The sequence below is a fragment of the Aspergillus terreus genome, genomic scaffold, assembly GCF_000149615.1.
Source record: "Aspergillus terreus NIH2624 scaffold_4 genomic scaffold, whole genome shotgun sequence".
Classification (NCBI taxonomy): Eukaryota; Fungi; Ascomycota; class Eurotiomycetes; order Eurotiales; family Aspergillaceae; genus Aspergillus; species Aspergillus terreus.
In genome coordinates this window covers 970,819-987,788 of record NT_165927.1, presented here as the reverse complement: position 1 = coordinate 987,788, position 16,970 = coordinate 970,819, and the positions used below count along the sequence as shown (strand labels likewise).

Genomic DNA, 16,970 nt, shown 5'->3' with positions numbered 1-16,970 from the left:
GATAGAGCCGATTACCTCTGCTGACACAATACCGCGGCGCGGATGTGTGGGAAGGTATATAGGTAGGTTAGGTGATAGCTGAGGAACCCAACTAGGCACCTATAAACGATGCGTATGTGCAGGGAACTTTGCCACCGGCCAATCAACGCTGCCAGGAAACGGGCATGAAATAATGGAAGGTTTCGGTCCTACGCGATGTTCTACTTTCTGTTGTTAAGCTTCTGTCGATCTCCTGTACTCATGATGTGGAACACTCACCGTCAAGCAAATTGCGCACAAAGTCTTCGGCCAAACTGAAACACCAGCAGGTTTATTGAGAGGAGGGGAGACAAGCGACGGGTTCTGTGAGAGACCACGGTCATTCAACCAAGCGAGTCGCTTCTTTGCCCTGCTTGAATACAGCTGGATTAGATGCCGATTGAGGTCTTGAGGAGTATATAGGAAGAGTATCAGCAAGTAAGCGGATGAGAGTTCATACCCTCAACTTGTTAAATCTCCCGATCCGGTGACCGGGATCAAGCTAATCCTTATGCGCACAAATAATCGACGAAATACCAGCACGATGCAGGGCCTAAGCCAAGACCGATGGAACTGGCGAAGATGTCTCCCCTCTTTAAGGTTCGAGGGGCAAGAATATTGTTGGACGGAAGTGAGCAATAACTTCCAAATTCCTAGGGTGATTCGATGACCCAAACGACAAGAAGCCAACAGAAGTGGCTGAACGAAAGCGTATGGGAAAGGTGGAAGGGCAAGACGCCCAGTGAGGTCTGCTGGGTGGTGATGATGATGGTTTGATTAAGTTACTGGAATATCTTGGTAGGTAAAGTACGGTAAAGTTCGAGATACTCGTGACCCCACTGAATACGGTTACTTTCTGTCTTAGGTAATCACTTACCCCACTCCTCCCAAACATGGATGGATGTCAAATAATTCAACACTTCGTTTCACTCTCACTATTTGAGGAGACTGTGTCAGGTACACAGGGTAGGATCCAGTGGGTTTGGAAGAAGAGGGGGGTGTGCACAGACAGTAAATGCTTTGATTTCCCCGAATCATGGGGCATCCGTTGGTGTATCTGACATGTGATCCAGGGATACCTTACATACTACCTGATACATGCCAAGAATCCGAAACCGTTGGATACCTGCTTACCTACCTAGTAGGTAGCCAAGAAGTACCTTGAAAGTACCAACGTACACTCCGTATACCTTACCTAGAAAGTAGAAGTGCCTGAGTATATACAGAGAATGGTCGCATAAGAGGCCTCTATGCACTTCATATCCGTTTATCTTCAAATACTTCCTGGATCTGACAGGGTTCTTTCTCGTCTCGTACTCTCCGCCCGATCCTTCATCCATGGTCGGTTCAACGGGTGATCATCGCTCCCTTTTACCCAAAATTTCAGGGTTTTGTGTTCCTCAACGGTCTCTGTGGCGTCCCGTAACCCCGGTTCGTCCCTCACAAACCGCCCCCTTACCTACTGTTATTTAGTGACCTAGTAGTAGGTCGTATCTGAGTGACTCCTCCGATCGCTCTGTTCTTCGGCGCGTTTGCGCTTGTCGATCCAAAGTGGGACTAGACCGAGGTCTCCCAAGATTCGCGCGGTCCTCTCTTGCCCACCACTATTATTACTACCTCCTACTACACCCTCTCATTCCCCTCCTCTTTTATCCGAGCTCCCACCAACAACGTGATAGTTTGTCGATCTGCATGCGGAGCAGGATAGGACTTTTCTTGACTGAACATACTCCCTGACATCCATCGTCGACTCCTCTTCTCCCTACTGATGCAAGTCTGATTCCGTTTGGCTTATCCTAGCCTCATGCTCCCTTTCAGGTGCTATTGCTACTATCGCCTACGCCTCCCTGCCGTCAGGCCTCGTTAGAACAGATCTCGAGCTTGAATATGTCGAATTCGATAGATCTTCTTCCATTACCCGACAAGTGTGTGCGCCATTCCTTCTACAGAATCGATTCAAAAGGAGAAGGAAACGAGCCGAAGACTCCGGAACAGTGCCATCGCATTAAGCAGATCATCGCGGACAGCTCCCCTTGCTTCAAATAACCACTGGCCATTATTCACCTCGAATGATAGGGGCAATGGCAACTCAGCCAACCTCAGAGGTCAACCGGCCACATTTCACTAACTCGTGGAACAACCCCTCCCCCCAAACCCCTCCAGAACCGGAACCCATCCCTGATGGCCGAATCGCGCATACCTTGACCGCTTGCACCAGATGCAGACAGGTATGTTCCTGCATCCTTCGTTTTCTCACCGCGTTATTCTTTTTCTTCTTCTTCTTCTTCTTCTTCCCCCGCCTGTTGATTCCGTGTACTTTACGCCACTGTATCCGAGCGTTTGGGCTAAATGTTGCCATAGCGCAAGTCTAGGTGCGATCCCGGTATTCCAAAATGCACCCCCTGTGAACGCAGCAATGCCAAGTGTGTATACTTTGATTCGGCCCGAAAGTGCACTATACCCCGGTCATACATTGTTTCCTTGCGCGAGAAAGCCCGCCGACTGGAGAAAGAGCTCGAAGATGTCGAGAAAGATTTCCAACACGCTGCAGACGCGGAACTCATGGTCCGTGGTCCGGGTCGCATACGATTTAAGGAAAACGACGAGGCGAGGTTCCTGGGCGCATCCAGTGGCATCGCAATTACCCGCCTAGTGATGGAGATGGCCAAGCAAAATACAGACTCAAAGAGCATCAAAGACGTCGTGCCCGAGCTCACGGCTCAAGAAATCAAGCAAGCATTTGAACTGGAAAGCTCCAAACCAACATCGAAGGTTTATCCGATATTCAGCCCCAATCTTCAGCATGAACTGCCACCCAAGCCTACCACTGCGAAGCTCGTGGATATCTTTATGGTTAAGGGTTAGCTTTGCCCACCCTAATCGTCGGTGCGTTTGATTGACCCATCCTATGTAGTGCAGGCAATGCTCCCGACATTGCATGAGCCGACTTTCCGCCAAGAAGTTGAGAACGTTTTCAATGGCTCTGAGGACCCATCTGAAAACTTCCAGCTACGCATGGTGATCGCCATCAGTATGCAAAAAATGGACCCGTACTACGCAGTATTGGCCGACGGACATTACCTTGCGGCGTTAACATATTTGGAGCCGACTCTTCGGCGAATGGATTTGAAATCTTTGCAGTGCCTAGTCCTCATCGGGCAGTACTCTATGTTGACACCTACGAGGACCGCTGCGTACTGGGTGGTTGGAATGGCCAGCAAGTTGTGTCAAGATCTCGGCCTTACCGAAGAAAGGACCATTACAAAAGGTCCTAATGGAGAGGACTTGGATCCCTTGGAGGTCGATATGCGGAGGCGACTCTTTTGGATTGTTACCTCGATGGAGCTAGGCCTGTCCCATAGCCTTGGGCGGCCTAGCTGTTATTCTGTCTCTCATGACCATGTCCGCGTCAAATTCTTCGAGCTGGTGGACGACAAGTACATTACCCCGAACGGGATCATCCCTGGAGGGAAACCGATCCTACGAAAGTGCCTCGCAGTCCACTTTTTTGAAAATGCGACTACTACAGCTTGAGATCAGACGGACACTCTATCTCAATAAACGCGACACGCCTGTTGATGACCAAGACCCATGGTTCCAGCAGATGCTTGATAAGCTTGATCATTGGGTGGCGTCCTGTCCCAAGAAAGCGCACGACAGTGGCTTAAGTGAGTATTGGTAAGGACTTTCATTTCAGACGCACCTTGGCTATGGCTGCTAAGAAATATTTGTAGGTTCCAGGGCAGACGAAATACCATGGTGGTCTTTCTATTTCGACCCTCTCCTCAGGTGCCAGAGCCCTCCGTTAACGCCGCTAGAAAATGCTACGAGGCATCTGTTTTCAATGTCGCCATGCATTATCGGCAGATTGACGAAAAATTAGTTGATTTGACTTGGATATTCACTCAGTCGCTGTTCATGGCCCTGAACACCATTCTCTGGTCCCTTTCATATCCCGATGTTCGAAAGGAGCATCCCATCTCGGAGGTCCAAGGCCACCTTAGCCTTGCTCTGAAGGCTATCGGACGTGCTGCGGAGAGGTGGCCAGGAGTCCAATCTGCTTTGCTCCTCTACCGACAGCTTGTCACTGCCTGTCTTAAAGCATACAATACCGAGGAATCATTTGTCGTTCAGTCTCCCTCCAATCACCCGAGCCCAGCCTCCTCCCAGGACGTGACGACACCGCCCTCCATGTCTAGTCCCGCCAGTACTACGACGTCATCTCAGTCACAGATTGTGCGAGCCGGAAACGCGTCGATTACCGAGAGCCTGTCCTCTGGAACATATTCAAGGGGACCCTCTGTGGACCCGCACGCCTCTTTTACGCTCTCGTCCCCGTCATCTGAGTCACACAAAACTGTCCAGTATTCCGCCTGGGACCCTCGGTCACAATCGTCCAAACCCGCCTCCTTGAATACTACACCGACCCCATTCGCTACTCAAACGCACAACGCCCCTGTTCCTCGCGACGATCCGATAAACTCCGCCGCTCCTTACAACAATCCATTCCCTTCGGTAGTGCCAGGGTTACCCGGGTGGGATCCGAACTTCACCCTAGCATCCACAACTGCTGGCCATTTGGCGTATGTGGATGCGACGGCCGATCCCGTGAGTTGGATGGATATCATGAGCGATCAATATTCCCAGTACTTCAACGAAGCATTTCCAATACCTCCAGAGCGTGGAAGAACACTGAGCCAGCAAGAACAGATGGAGTTGATGGAAACCCTCGAAGACAACCTTCCAGATGTATCGGCGCAGCTTGTGCGGGAATCAGAAACATTCTACCAGTCATGATATGGCATGAGGCGTTTGCTGCGGTGTCAGTGGTTAACTTGTTTTGGTTTGTACATATACCCCCTTGGAGCTTTGGCCCCAGCGAAAGTTACGAGGAATGTCTGCTTGGAGTTCAAGGGTAGGGGCTGTTTCATTACTACCGTATGTCGGTGATTCGCCTATTAAAGACGCGATGTTCATAGTCCACGAAGGGAAATACGAAAAAGGGCTCATCCTGAGGGAGAGTAACCATGGGATCTGGTAGTGGCGACTGCCCGGGAAAGTCACTGTCTAGATGGAGATAATAACCCTATTTGTGCCAATCAGGTATGGCTAACTTTGACAAAGCACCCGACGTCATCTAATATTTGGTGATCGAAGTGCAGACGAGTTAGAATGAAGAGAACAATGAAGCTATGAATCTCCAGATAGCCTACTGTGCCGGAAATAGAAGCTCTTTGCAGAGTGCCCAAACAGGCAGGGACTGTCTCACAAACAACTCTTTGTCGTACTGGCCGGTAAGAACAATACGCGCTGTAAAATTACCCGCGTCTGATCACGTGCCGGCCCTCTTGCCGTCATCCAACATCTCCATCCGTTCTCCTCCAGTGCGGACCAAAGGGCATCCATCCATCACTCTCTTGCCAACCACCTCCCACCCCCCCAACTGGCCCTCACCGTCCGCTCTTTTGATTCGCTTTATCGAACCGTCCGCTATTCACCTCCCGGGTGGTACTCAGAAACGGCTCATTGGAATGTGTGACTTCTGATACGGTCGTCGAACGTCCTGCTCGCCGCCTGAGCGACCCTCGACCCCGGCGTGATCTCAGCCCACCCCATCTGCCAGCCTAGTTCTCTTCCTGGTCTGCCGTCCTGCGTCGACCGTCTCTGTGATAGATTCGCCGTCACAGATCTAGAGGGCTCTGGATATCGGGCTTCCGCCATCACCCTCCCCTGACCCTTGCCTTGAGACTCCCATGTCTGATCGCACCTCCTCGGCGTCACTCCGAGCAGGGCCTCCATCACCGTCATCTCCCGCCGCTGGGTTGTTAAAGGAAACCCACTCTTCTTTCGCCTCCTCCGAACCGACGCCGCAAACGCCGACATCGCCTCCGTTGATGTCGGTCAGCGCTCAGAACTATGCCTCCAACTTCGCATCCTCGCAGACATCCTCCAGCCAGGCGACATCACAACCTGCGAACCTTTCATCCCCTCCATCCTCCGCCCCAATGTCCGCACAGGCGTCACAGCAGCCGGCAGTAGGTATGACGGCTTCGTTCCCCACGCCCGCCAGCAGCGTGACCGGTCATGTTGCCGGCGCAACCTCCATGGATGATACCGAGAGCACAGATAACAAACCCCTGGGGTCTGATGCAGGCGCAACATCTATGGCGCCGACAGATCCATCGTTGCGTCAGGTCGAGCACAGGCCGACGAACCATGACCGGCCGTTGGGAGGATTGGACACGGACACAGGAACCAGCGTCGCCAAAGCAGCGGCATATGACGGCGCCATGGATATCGATCAGGACACGGCGACTACGTCCCAACACCAGTCGAGCCTAGATTCTTTGCAGAAGGAGTTTTCCTCTCCTTTCCATCTTTGCAAAAACTGTAAGAGCTTCCCAAGGCTAATTCCTCTGGCCGCGGCCATTGTCATCCACCAATGCACTTTGTTCCCATGTCTTCTGGAGTTAAGATTTGTTAACGCTGTGCTCTACAACTTACAGCCTACACTGCAACTGGTCCAGACCCAGCTTTAGATCTGGTCTCGCTTTACGGGCTCGGTCCCGGTGGCGAAATCCGTCGCAAGAATGGACCCAGTGACGGGCGAAAAGATTAACCGACTCAGGAAGTCGTACGAAGGCAAATTGAAAGGCCTGGGGCTCGCGGGTAGAAACAAGCCCGTGAAGAACGATCCTAACAAGTCTGGCGGCCTACGACACATGACGATGTGGCCCGAGGAAGAATGGCAAAACCAGAAGGTGTATGGGAAGGATATCAAGGCTGCTGATATTGACTCGACCTTGTATAACCTTCAGTTGAAAGCCATGAAGATGGAACCAGGAATGGTGCCGAACAACGACTATTGGGAAGATGTCCTGGGACACGAGAAGCCATCGAAGCATGCGGGTAGCGGCGAGGGCAGTAAAAAGCCTGCTGCGGCACCCAACGGTGCTCGGATTCCTGGCCCTCCGAATGGAACGCCCGGCGCCACGGACGCCGAGCGGACGCGACCCAGCCGAGGCCGCAAGCGACATTATGATGACAACAGTTTCGTCGGATACGGCGAAGGCTATGCAGACGACGATGATGACGGTGCATTCTACTCTAACGGTGAAGGAATTGGCAAGAAAAAGCGAAAGAAGGTAGGGTGATAGTCGGGACAAACGTTGTTCTGTCTTTCCCTTACTGACGACTTGGATTTGAAGGATCACGTGTCAAAGATATCGACTCCTCTGCCCGATAGAGGCGGAAGCTACGGGGTGGGTATGTATGGGATTGGGGCGAGGTGAGCAGCGAAAGTTGTGAAGGGCTAAGCCAGTGGCCTTTCTTTCGTGATTTCTTCTTCTTTCCCCCGGATCTTTTCGTGCATAGGGTTTCTGGTTTCAAAAAAAAAAAGAGGCTAGCCCGGAGACCGGCAGTCTAGGCGGTGGCGATCATCGATCATCTGCTCACTCTGGTGGTTATTTTCCTCGCCCATCTGTTATTCTCCGTACATTTTTTTCATGTTGCATCGCGGTGCTGGATATACCCGGCTTTTACATCGATTGGACGGCGTTTGGAGGAGCAACAACCAGCTGGACGGGTTTCATTGAATGCCTGGAAAGGCAGGTCTCTTCATCATTGTAATGTTTGCGCTGTTCGCCTCGTGTTTTTGTATTTTCATTGATTTGCTTGGGTTTGTTATGGCGACGACGGGATGTGTATTCTCTTTTCCAGCCGGGAGGCTGCGCAGACGCAGTACAGGAAGGCATGACAGATCATGCTGTGATATATTACCACTGATTAGATGAATAGGATGATACCTATCGGTTGACTGTAGAATCTGAAATTATGCTGTTCGATAGATACCTTATTTACTCTGGAAGGCACAGGGCAGTGTAGGGACGATAGATATGCGTGGGGCACCGATATCAGCGGGACCAGTCGCCAGCCAGATATTTACGATCACCACCGTCCTTCCCCCAGCTCAACACTCCAATTAACCTCAAACGCCCATTATCAGAGAACCCACCGTCGCAGCATCATTACAACCAGCAAACAAGCCGCAAAATGGACAAATTCACCAAAGCCCTCCAACTAATCGACGCCGCCCACGCCGAAGACCCCAACACGATTACCCCGCCCTCCTCCACCACGCCGGTGCCCTACGAGCTCCACTATGCCAACAAGATGACCAAGTACCTGACGCAGCGCGACCCGGCGGCCTCGGAGCTGCTGCGTCTGGCCATCCGCGCCCAGCACCTCCGCCGCTGGGAGGTGCCGCGCGCCAGCTTCCCGGCCACCAAGGCGGGCTACCACGCGTGGCGGGCACATCTGCAGAAGCGCCAGGCCGAGCTGGTCGAGGGCATGTGCGTCGCGGCTGGGTACACGGCGGCGGAGGCGGGGCGCGTCGGCGCGCTGGTGCGCAAGGAGGGCCTGCGCGGCGGCAGTGACCCCGAGACGCAGGTGCTGGAGGATGTGGCGTGTTTGGTGTTTTTGGATGATCAGTTCGAGGGCTTCGAGGCGGAGAAGCAGTACGAGGAGGAGAAGGTGTTGGGTATTCTGCGCAAGACGTGGGCGAAGATGTCGGAGCCCGGGAGGGAGTTGGCGTTGGGCATTGAGATGTCGGAGCGGGCGAGGGGGTTGGTTGAGAAGGCACTGCAGGGGTAGGATGGAGATATGGAGGTGTGGAGGGTGGGTTTGTTGTATAGGTTGGGTGTTTACGGGTGTGTTTTTGTCTGCTATGGTATGGAAGGGTCTCGGATTGTGATTGTGATTGTGAGTCCCGTGAAACCATATCTAACGCCGCGCTTTTATGCCTGGTATATTGTACATGAATCATGAGGAAATCAGAAACAAGGCCTATGAGCCGTCGCCAATGAGTCGGACCAATGCAATGGCCGCCCCCGCCGCAACGCCGCCGACGAAACACATCTGCACTCCGCCCTTGATGCCTGCGCGGATGTTTTCCCGGCCGGTCCAGCCGCGCACCACACACGTCTTGATGTAGCCGAACGCCAGTAGTGTGACGCCCATCACGGCAATGCTGTAGTAGAGCGCCAGGATGACGCGGTCGACGATGAAGTACGGGATCAGAGGGATGAAGCCGCCGACAAAGTACCCCAGGGCGAGGGTGATGGCGGAGATCCAGGCCTGGTTGCAGTCCGGCTGCGCTTCTTTGTGGTGGAAGGTGATGAGGAAGTCGAGGAGACGGTCTCTGGAGGCGTGCAGGGAGGAGTTGATCTGCGCGATGGCGTCCTCGGGGATGCCGTGGTCGGAGAAGATGTCGTGGATGATGGCGGCGGTTTCACTGGGCGAGGAGTCGACCAGTTCCGTGGCCTCTCGCACCGTTGTTTCGTAGGATTCGCTGCGAGGGGGGTCAGTCTCGGTTGTTGCCACCGCGCGAGTCTGCAGTCGGGAAGGTCACTCACGCTTCACTCTTCGCTCCAACGTAACCGCCGAGGCCCATGGAGATGGCGCCGGCCGTGAGTTCGGCGAGGCCGCCGAGCACGACGACCTTGGTGTTTCCCAGTGCCGAGAGACCGGCACTCAGCGCGAAGGGAACAGTGAGGCCGTCAGATAGGCCGAGAATGGCATCGGAGACGATGCGAGGGTTAATGCGGGATCGGGTGGTGCTGGTGCTGGAGGATTCTGAGACGGGCGAGGAGGGACGAAAGGTCCGGTAGGAGCGTTGGGCTTCGAGGTCTTCTTCCGTGTCATGGTCACGGTCTTCAGGGAATCGACTGGCTTCATCTTGCGCGAGCAATGGTTTTCCTTGAATGGGCATTAGTGTGGTATATTAGTGTGGAAGGTGGGGAGACGAACTATAATCATTGAGGGATGGGTTCTTCTTCTTATCAGGAAAGAACTTCTGCTTTATGAACAACAGAGCCATGTTCTATGGGGTGATGAAGACGAGCGGCGACCTGGAGATCACGGAGAGCTCCAGATAGGGAAGAAAGTAAGCAAACGGACGGTGACGTCAGGAGTGGCAATGGCCCAATCTAGACTTTTCCGTCTGCTGGCGATAATCAGGCCGAATCAGCACTTTTCGGCGAACAGTACAAGAAAAGACGGCGATTGAAGATGTTGACGATTTTCTAGTGTGTTCATGGACAACGGAGTCGTCCTCATTTATATGGGAGAGAGTCTTTTCCACTGCGTCAACACGCTGTGCTGCATTCTTTCGTCGACCCGTCGTCGAGCCAATCAGCATTGCGGTAATGGTCAGCGACGAAAGACTCTGTTCCTCCTTGTTCCTCCTTCGGTCTCCGAATTCGACCGCCATCTGTGTCCGGCCTCTCTCGTCGCCTTGATTGGCGCTCCCTCGGGAATGCTGACCATCAGCGGCGTTGTGAATGGTGGGATGGTTCAAACAAGGTTACTCCGAGCTGTCTGTGCTGTTATCCCCGAGCTCCGTGTCTGGTTCATCCCTCCTCTGCCGTAGGGGTTTTGAATGTCGATCGAATCGACGATCCATGGTGATTTGCATATCCCGATGGCTTCATTATGATCATAGGGGCCCACTCACCCTTTTGTCGTGGGTAGCAAATCCTCCACTTTGCTTTCACTTCTTTATCTCCCTCGCAGGAGACATTCCCCGTACTCTCAAGGTCGGAGGAAACAATCCAGAAGCAGTCACCACTATCATCTGTGGTACCCAAAGGCAGAGGCTTGTAACACCGCTCCGGTGCACTACAGCAAAACTCCCAAGCTCCCATATAGATATGGCTCTTGCACTGAGGGCTCTCCCGCAAAGAACACAGTGATGGCGCCACAGAAACAACCAATAATGTGTTTATTCATTATAGGACATGGCTAAAACAGCCTCCAACACGGACTCGTAAATCGGACTGACGCTCCCGAAAAGCCGGGTCTGGTCATGACTTTATATACTTCATCCGTGCGTATGCCTGGCACGTGTAGGAGATCGTACTGGGGTAAACGACTCCCACGAGGCGGTGCTGGTTGATCTTTGGTTCTGGATGGTTAATGAAAGAGCAAACATCCGCTGTCATGGTCAATAAACGGCATGACTGCAGACGATGTGCTTTTCTGATGTTCGGAGTGCGTTCCTACCTCTTCAAGAACGTCGGGATCTCGCATCCTGAATGACGGGCCGTCCTGTTCTGTGAGGCGCAGGGACTACCTCCTCTATCGCCCTACGCGTTGGAGTCTGGACCAGGTGACGGGAGTGCAGAGGCAGTCAACTCTCTAGTCACGTAATATATTCGCAGCACTGTGTCTTCCTCCCCTCCAGTCTCCCAGAAGAGTAACACCGACATGTTTTCCGGGCACATCATTTTATTTGTCTTCTATATGTTCAATGGTGAGGAGGTATAACCAGAGTCTCCCTTGATAGGACAACTCATTAAGTTAGTAAGAACGAGTGTACATACTAACACATTACTGCTTTGAGTCTTCAAAATATATTAACATATATAACCCTAGGCCCAGAATAGATGCATGAAAGTTCAAGTATGCCCTCCAGTATCAACGATTGTTCATCATGCCTCAGCTTTAGCAAGACTACAGAGCAATAGCAAGGCCAAGAACACCAGCAGCTCCCATCAGACTCATAGCCACAGCACCGGTAGGGGCCGCCAGACCCTCAGAGGTGGAAGAGCCCGCAGCACCAGAGCCAGAGCCAGAGCCAGAGCCAGAGCTGCCAGTGGGCGAAGACGAGCCGCCGGTAGTGGTGGCATCAGCATGGGCAGCGGTGGCAGCAGCACCGGTAGCATAGGCGGTGGAGAGCCAGGACTTGACGCTGCCGGGAAGGTCCTTGTACCACTGCGGGTAGTCACCGTCCTGGATGGAGTGGAACAACGCAGACCGGGAGGCGGGATCTTCCAAAGACGAGTAGAACGAGGGTGGGACGGCGGTCACGAGCACCGAGACGATGGAAGGAGGAGGAGTGGGAATGTTCATGGTAGGAACGGTGAGTCCAGAAGTCAGGCCCGCGAGAGAGGTCAGGTCCGCGAGGTCGGTCTGAGTGGCACTATGAGCCGAATTAGTGAATCTACAGGCTTGGCTGGTATAGGAGAGGGAAGGATGCTGGCACTTACAGGCTGTCCAGGTCAGCCACGGCCGTGGCGGCCAAAAGTAGGAAGGAAAGGCTCTTGTACTGCATTTCGAAGGTGGTGTTGCTGAAGGAGTGGGAACGCAAGGTGGCCGATTACAAGAAATTCGATGAATGGGATATCTGGAGAATCAAAGGAATGGAATGGGACTCAAAAGGGGCTGAATATGAGCTCATGGCAGAATGGACGCTTAAATATCACTCAATGAAAAGGAGGCCTAGCATGATTGTGTGCCTATTTCGAGACATGTCGAGCCAACTCACTACCCATCGAAGGCAGCGATCAACAGGCCGAAGACAGACCCAGCTGAAACCCTCGTATTCAAACTCAGAAAGGTTGATGCGAAATTTGGTCCCCCATAGAAAGCTTTGACAGGATCAATGGGTCAGGGTCCAGACGGGTCCCATCAGGATGATTGGGGCTCGTATTGGGCGGGAATAAGCAAAGGACGCGGGCTGGGCGGTTGTGCTGTAACATTAATAGTCGTAATATAGTGAATTGGTCACATTAGGCTGGGAATAGGGGCATGGTGTTGATATTGTCATTCCAGAAGGGGAAAGTCTACCTGGGTAGTCTGTATAGCACCATGCACCCATTGTCAGATACACCAAGTGCAGTTGTTTGTATATCACCACGAGAGAAGGGAAGACTGAATAAATACCTCAATATCGAAATGGATCCAAGAAGATTCCTAAAGTTCCTCAAAAAGGAAAGGCCTGAAGGAATACGAGGTGTACCAAGAGGTAATTGCTTGAATTGCTTGGCGCCTTCGTTCCAGACCGATCAGTGAAGTAGAATAGCTGATATATTTATATAATCTATAGAAAACACAACAGTCATCTAAGTTAGCTATCTTCCAATTACCAAACTACCGATTCTTCAAGTTTCTCATGGTTATGCCAGAGAAACTGTACCTTTCCTCTCCTCCCCTCCTCGAATAGACCTACAACAGTCGACACTCGGGCACTCATAGGGACGTCGCTTGGCTCGTAGTCAGCACCTTCAGGTATACCAGCTACCTGTTCCTCCAGTCGCGCCACCCTGGCGGCCACCTGTGCATACAGGCGCGAATCCCAGATCCCTTCCTGTCGCTTACAGCGAGCCATCAGGTGTATGGCACGGTAGCGTGTTTTGGAGTCCCGACAGCTGACTGCTACAATCCACAGCACCGGCAGGACGCCAAGAGAGAGCGAGAAGAATGACGGTGAGCGAGGGGGTTGCGGCTTGGGAAGGATGCAAGTATAGATAGGTCTGGTCGTATCACGGCCGCTGTGTCCCGCGGATGGCTGCTTTTTACCTTTGTTGCCGGTAATACTTATTGGATGTGCCGGTCCGGGGAGTGCCAGAGTGCTCTTGCTCATCATCTCCTCTGCCAGTGAACAAATCACCGCGTAATCGGCGGTATGCTTGTCCCATGCTGAGTCGCATGGAGGCCATCCGGCGTTCAGAACCACCCCCACGGTGTTTCGCCACACCTGAAGTGTTATCATATACATGTGCGCATTCTCGTCCATTTGGTGCTGTGGGTTTGTCGCAAGGAAGCGGTCAAAGGCCGTCGAAAATCGACTCATCCTCTCCAGGACATCCATGTACTGCGCCTCCAATTGCGCCTGCACCTCTTCGGAGGCGTCCTTTGCGGAAGTCTCTGCACTGGAGAGCACATGCAGGAATTTGTTGTAGAGTATCTTAAAGGCATCGCCGAGTTCTTCGAGGGTAGACATGGTTTGGGAGGGATCCTCGAATGGGACATGTAGACAGGTCGATGTGTACAGCTTTATGCTATCCGGTAAGGACAGTTCCCCACCAACCTCCAGCAGTTGATTTTCCATTACTGCCAGAATATATTGAATCTCTTCACGTGGGCGATATGAATAACCGCTGCAGCCTAGTCTGAGCTGCTCTTGATGCCGTAGGATTCTCACACCGGATGCGACATGGAGTAACGCGGCCTGGTAGTACCCCTGCAGACACTCAGCGCAATAGAACAGAGCACACATGACTAGTATTGTGTCGATCGAGTCTGCAGAAGACTGAGAGAGCTTATGCAGCCCTCTTCGCACCGCCATATTGTATTGTCGCAGTGCCGTCTGCCTCCCTGCCGATGTATCTGCCCCGTTGTGGTCCCCCTCGTAGAGGAACATTCGGTGCAAAGACCCCAGCGCCAAAGCGGCAGTTCGAATCAGAGGATCTATGGTGGCCACACTGAGGAGGAAATCGCCGGCCTTGTGACCAAAACAGGATGCTGTCTGAAGGTAGAAGAACTCCCACGAGCGCCATTCCTGCTCGGTGGTGAGGTCACTGAAATATGGGTGTGGTAGTCGTTGGGTCTGGCGGGGGATGCTGGGGACGTATTGGATGATCTTGACATTTCTAGGATTGGAATTTGGTATCGGGCCAGGCTGATAACCGTCGCATCGTCTGCCAGTAGATCGACATCTATAACAGGTTGGCTTCTCTTCGTCGCATTTCACTCGGCGAATCCTAATAGACAACGTATAAGTTGAGCTAGATCGGTGTGGGGGATTGATTTGCATAGCTCACTTGCAGGTCATGCAGCCACCTCTGGATCTGTGTGTTTTTGGAAGCATATTCTCGCGCTCTATCCCCAACGATTGAATGACGGTGATGGTGCGGGAGGCGCGAAGGATGAATTTATTTGAGATGGATGAAATCTTGAAGGAAGATGCTAACAATAACCTTGTGTCAGCCTAGACCATCTGAGATAAGCATAAGCTTGAACTGGACGTATCTGGTCTAGTTGGTTGAGGACTGCGCCCCATCGGAGGATTCACAACATGCTTGATCAAGTTAGCATTACCGATCAGACCAATCACGTCTTCCCCTGTCAGTACTTTTGATAGAAGCCTACTGAAAGGTGACTCTGATGCTGAGTTACTGCTTTCAGGCATCTATCTTTCTCGCCCAGGTACTACGATCACTGGGGATTTCGGATGCACTAACCATAGGTGTATTGCTCTTCTCGAAGGAGAACATTACTAGACGTGTGTTCTAGCGTTCTAGCCCATCGTGGCGCACATATACAGAGCTATGAATAGCTCTCGCAGCCCTATAAGCACTTCTGTATCTTTCTGCCTGGACACAGTATCATGGAATAGGATATAAGTATCTGGGTGGTGCGACGAGCATTTCATGTAGCATTATGTATTCTCTGCATCAGACAAGCATTCATTTCTAATCTCTTCACGTCTAAATCAATGTCCACGACCACGACGGCGTTGCCTGCCCCAACGGCAACATGTACTCACCCAAAGCCCGGGAAGAACGGATACCTTCCACCAGATGCGTGCGACGTGATTCTCTACTATGTTCCGTCGCTTGGCGCCGCCATTCTATTCACCGTCCTGTTCGGCCTTACGCTCATTGCATTCGGAGTTCAGGCTTTCATATATAGAAAAGTACTCCTCCCGTTCCGGACATTAATATCCAATTACTTACCGCCGACAGAGATATTCCTGGGTTATCATGATGGGCGCGGGCTGGGAGTGTCTCGCATTTGTGTTCCGTGCGCTCCTTACACGGAACCAGAGCAGCGATGGTTACAATACCGCCTTCAACCTCCTGTTCTACCTGGCTCCTCTATGTAAGGACTCTGAGCGATAGGTGTTAGGGAACTACCCATCCACTAACAGATCGCAGGGATCAACGCATTCATATACATGACTCTCGGCCGGCTGGTCTATTTCTTCTTACCGGATCGGCGACTGGCTGGCATCTCTGCCACAAAATATGGCGTGATCTTCATTTGGCTAGATGTCGTTTCCTTTATCGTCCAGGCAGCGGGCGCTATCATCAGCTCGCCCACCGACGTATCCACGCGGATTGTCATGATCGGTGTGCATATTTACATGGGTGGTATTGGCCTGCAGCAGCTATTCATCATCGTTTTCACCGTTCTTTGCATCCGTCTGCACCGCCAACTGCACGTCCTCGAACAAACCCGTGGATTTGAACTGGGGAAGGCGGATGGAAGCTCCCGGCCGTGGAGATGGCTCTTCTACGCAATATATTTTGGCCTGGTCATGATTACCGTACGTCTAGGCTTTATTCGTGCCGCTATGAATTGTGAAATCACTCACCATCGTCTAGGTCCGGATCATCTTCCGTCTCTGTCAGTTCAGCCGTGGCACCGATCCGAATAACCCGGTTTTGACGCATGAGTTCTACGAATATGTCTTTGATGCGGTCCCTATGCTACTTGCGTTGGTTGCACTCAATCTGATCCACCCTGGTATGGTTCTGCGGGGACCGGATTCGGAATTTCCACGCATCAGTCGCAAGGAAAAGAAGCGTCTCAGGAGGGAGAAGAAAGAGAGAAAGAAACAGGCAAAGTTGAGTGGATCTGATGGTTCTCATGGCGTTGGATTTGAGTCACTCTCTATCCAAGAGAGTGGAGCGTGGGAAGATCGGGGTACTCTGGGAGGGTCGCGGAGTGTGGTTGTTTAGGATCCTATCTAGGCTGTGTTTGTACTAGCATAGAGTTCTATGTATATCCAGAATGTCAGTTCGAATAACTAACAGCGTCAGATAACTGAACAATCCTCCGCCATAAAAGCTCAAGAATTCACTATTTGCGAGCATCTATTAGAAGAAAATTTAAAATACATACGAGATTTAATTCAATAGCAAGATAGTAAATAACACGCACAAAGATCCATACCATACAAATCGATGCTTTGAAAGCTGCTCCTTGGGACCAAAAGACTACGGCGTTTTGCTGTAGAGAGCTTCCTTCCACGCGCTCTTCTAATTTACTCCTCCTTCTCTTCTTTCTAGACTCTACTGGCAGAACGCTAGGCTCAGAAATGAGTACATAAAAAGACCTTCTACAGCAAACCAGCTTCACACCATTCCCGTTATTATGGGCTCCAG

General features: G+C 52.0%; 7 protein-coding genes across 7 annotated transcripts; 4 read left to right on the top strand and 3 right to left on the bottom strand.

Annotated features, from left to right (window-relative positions):
• Nucleotides 1-2,099: 2,099 nt before the first annotated feature.
• ATEG_03141 (Zn(II)2Cys6 transcription factor) lies at nt 2,100-3,552 on the top strand (the record flags this gene model as incomplete). Its single annotated transcript, XM_001212319.1, has 3 exons — nt 2,100-2,246; nt 2,380-2,878; nt 2,933-3,552. 3 exons carry the CDS (start codon nt 2,100-2,102, stop codon nt 3,550-3,552), a joined length of 1,266 nt encoding a protein of 421 aa, XP_001212319.1.
• A 657-nt stretch (nt 3,553-4,209) lies between these two features.
• ATEG_03140 (uncharacterized protein) lies at nt 4,210-4,815 on the top strand (the record flags this gene model as incomplete). Its single annotated transcript, XM_001212318.1, has 1 exon — nt 4,210-4,815. One exon carries the CDS (start codon nt 4,210-4,212, stop codon nt 4,813-4,815), a length of 606 nt encoding a protein of 201 aa, XP_001212318.1.
• A 956-nt stretch (nt 4,816-5,771) lies between these two features.
• On the top strand, nt 5,772-7,172 carry ATEG_03139 (uncharacterized protein; the record flags this gene model as incomplete). Its single annotated transcript, XM_001212317.1, has 3 exons — nt 5,772-6,408; nt 6,525-6,617; nt 6,673-7,172. The coding sequence occupies 3 exons, from the start codon at nt 5,772-5,774 to the stop codon at nt 7,170-7,172; spliced, it is 1,230 nt and encodes a 409-aa protein (XP_001212317.1).
• A 1,690-nt stretch (nt 7,173-8,862) lies between these two features.
• Nucleotides 8,863-9,895, bottom strand: ATEG_03138 (VIT1/CCC1 transporter family protein; the record flags this gene model as incomplete). Its single annotated transcript, XM_001212316.1, has 3 exons — nt 8,863-9,367; nt 9,432-9,774; nt 9,826-9,895. The coding sequence occupies 3 exons, from the start codon at nt 9,893-9,895 to the stop codon at nt 8,863-8,865; spliced, it is 918 nt and encodes a 305-aa protein (XP_001212316.1).
• A 1,634-nt stretch (nt 9,896-11,529) lies between these two features.
• On the bottom strand, nt 11,530-12,130 carry ATEG_03137 (uncharacterized protein; the record flags this gene model as incomplete). Its single annotated transcript, XM_001212315.1, has 2 exons — nt 11,530-11,998; nt 12,066-12,130. The coding sequence occupies 2 exons, from the start codon at nt 12,128-12,130 to the stop codon at nt 11,530-11,532; spliced, it is 534 nt and encodes a 177-aa protein (XP_001212315.1).
• A 733-nt stretch (nt 12,131-12,863) lies between these two features.
• Nucleotides 12,864-14,146, bottom strand: ATEG_03136 (uncharacterized protein; the record flags this gene model as incomplete). The annotated part of the gene is made up of 2 exons (XM_001212314.1): nt 12,864-12,920; nt 13,028-14,146. 2 exons carry the CDS (start codon nt 14,144-14,146, stop codon nt 12,864-12,866), a joined length of 1,176 nt encoding a protein of 391 aa, XP_001212314.1.
• A 1,420-nt stretch (nt 14,147-15,566) lies between these two features.
• ATEG_03135 (RTA1 domain-containing protein) lies at nt 15,567-16,544 on the top strand (the record flags this gene model as incomplete). The annotated part of the gene is made up of 3 exons (XM_001212313.1): nt 15,567-15,681; nt 15,738-16,129; nt 16,188-16,544. The coding sequence occupies 3 exons, from the start codon at nt 15,567-15,569 to the stop codon at nt 16,542-16,544; spliced, it is 864 nt and encodes a 287-aa protein (XP_001212313.1).
• Between the last annotated feature and the right edge of the window lie 426 nt (nt 16,545-16,970).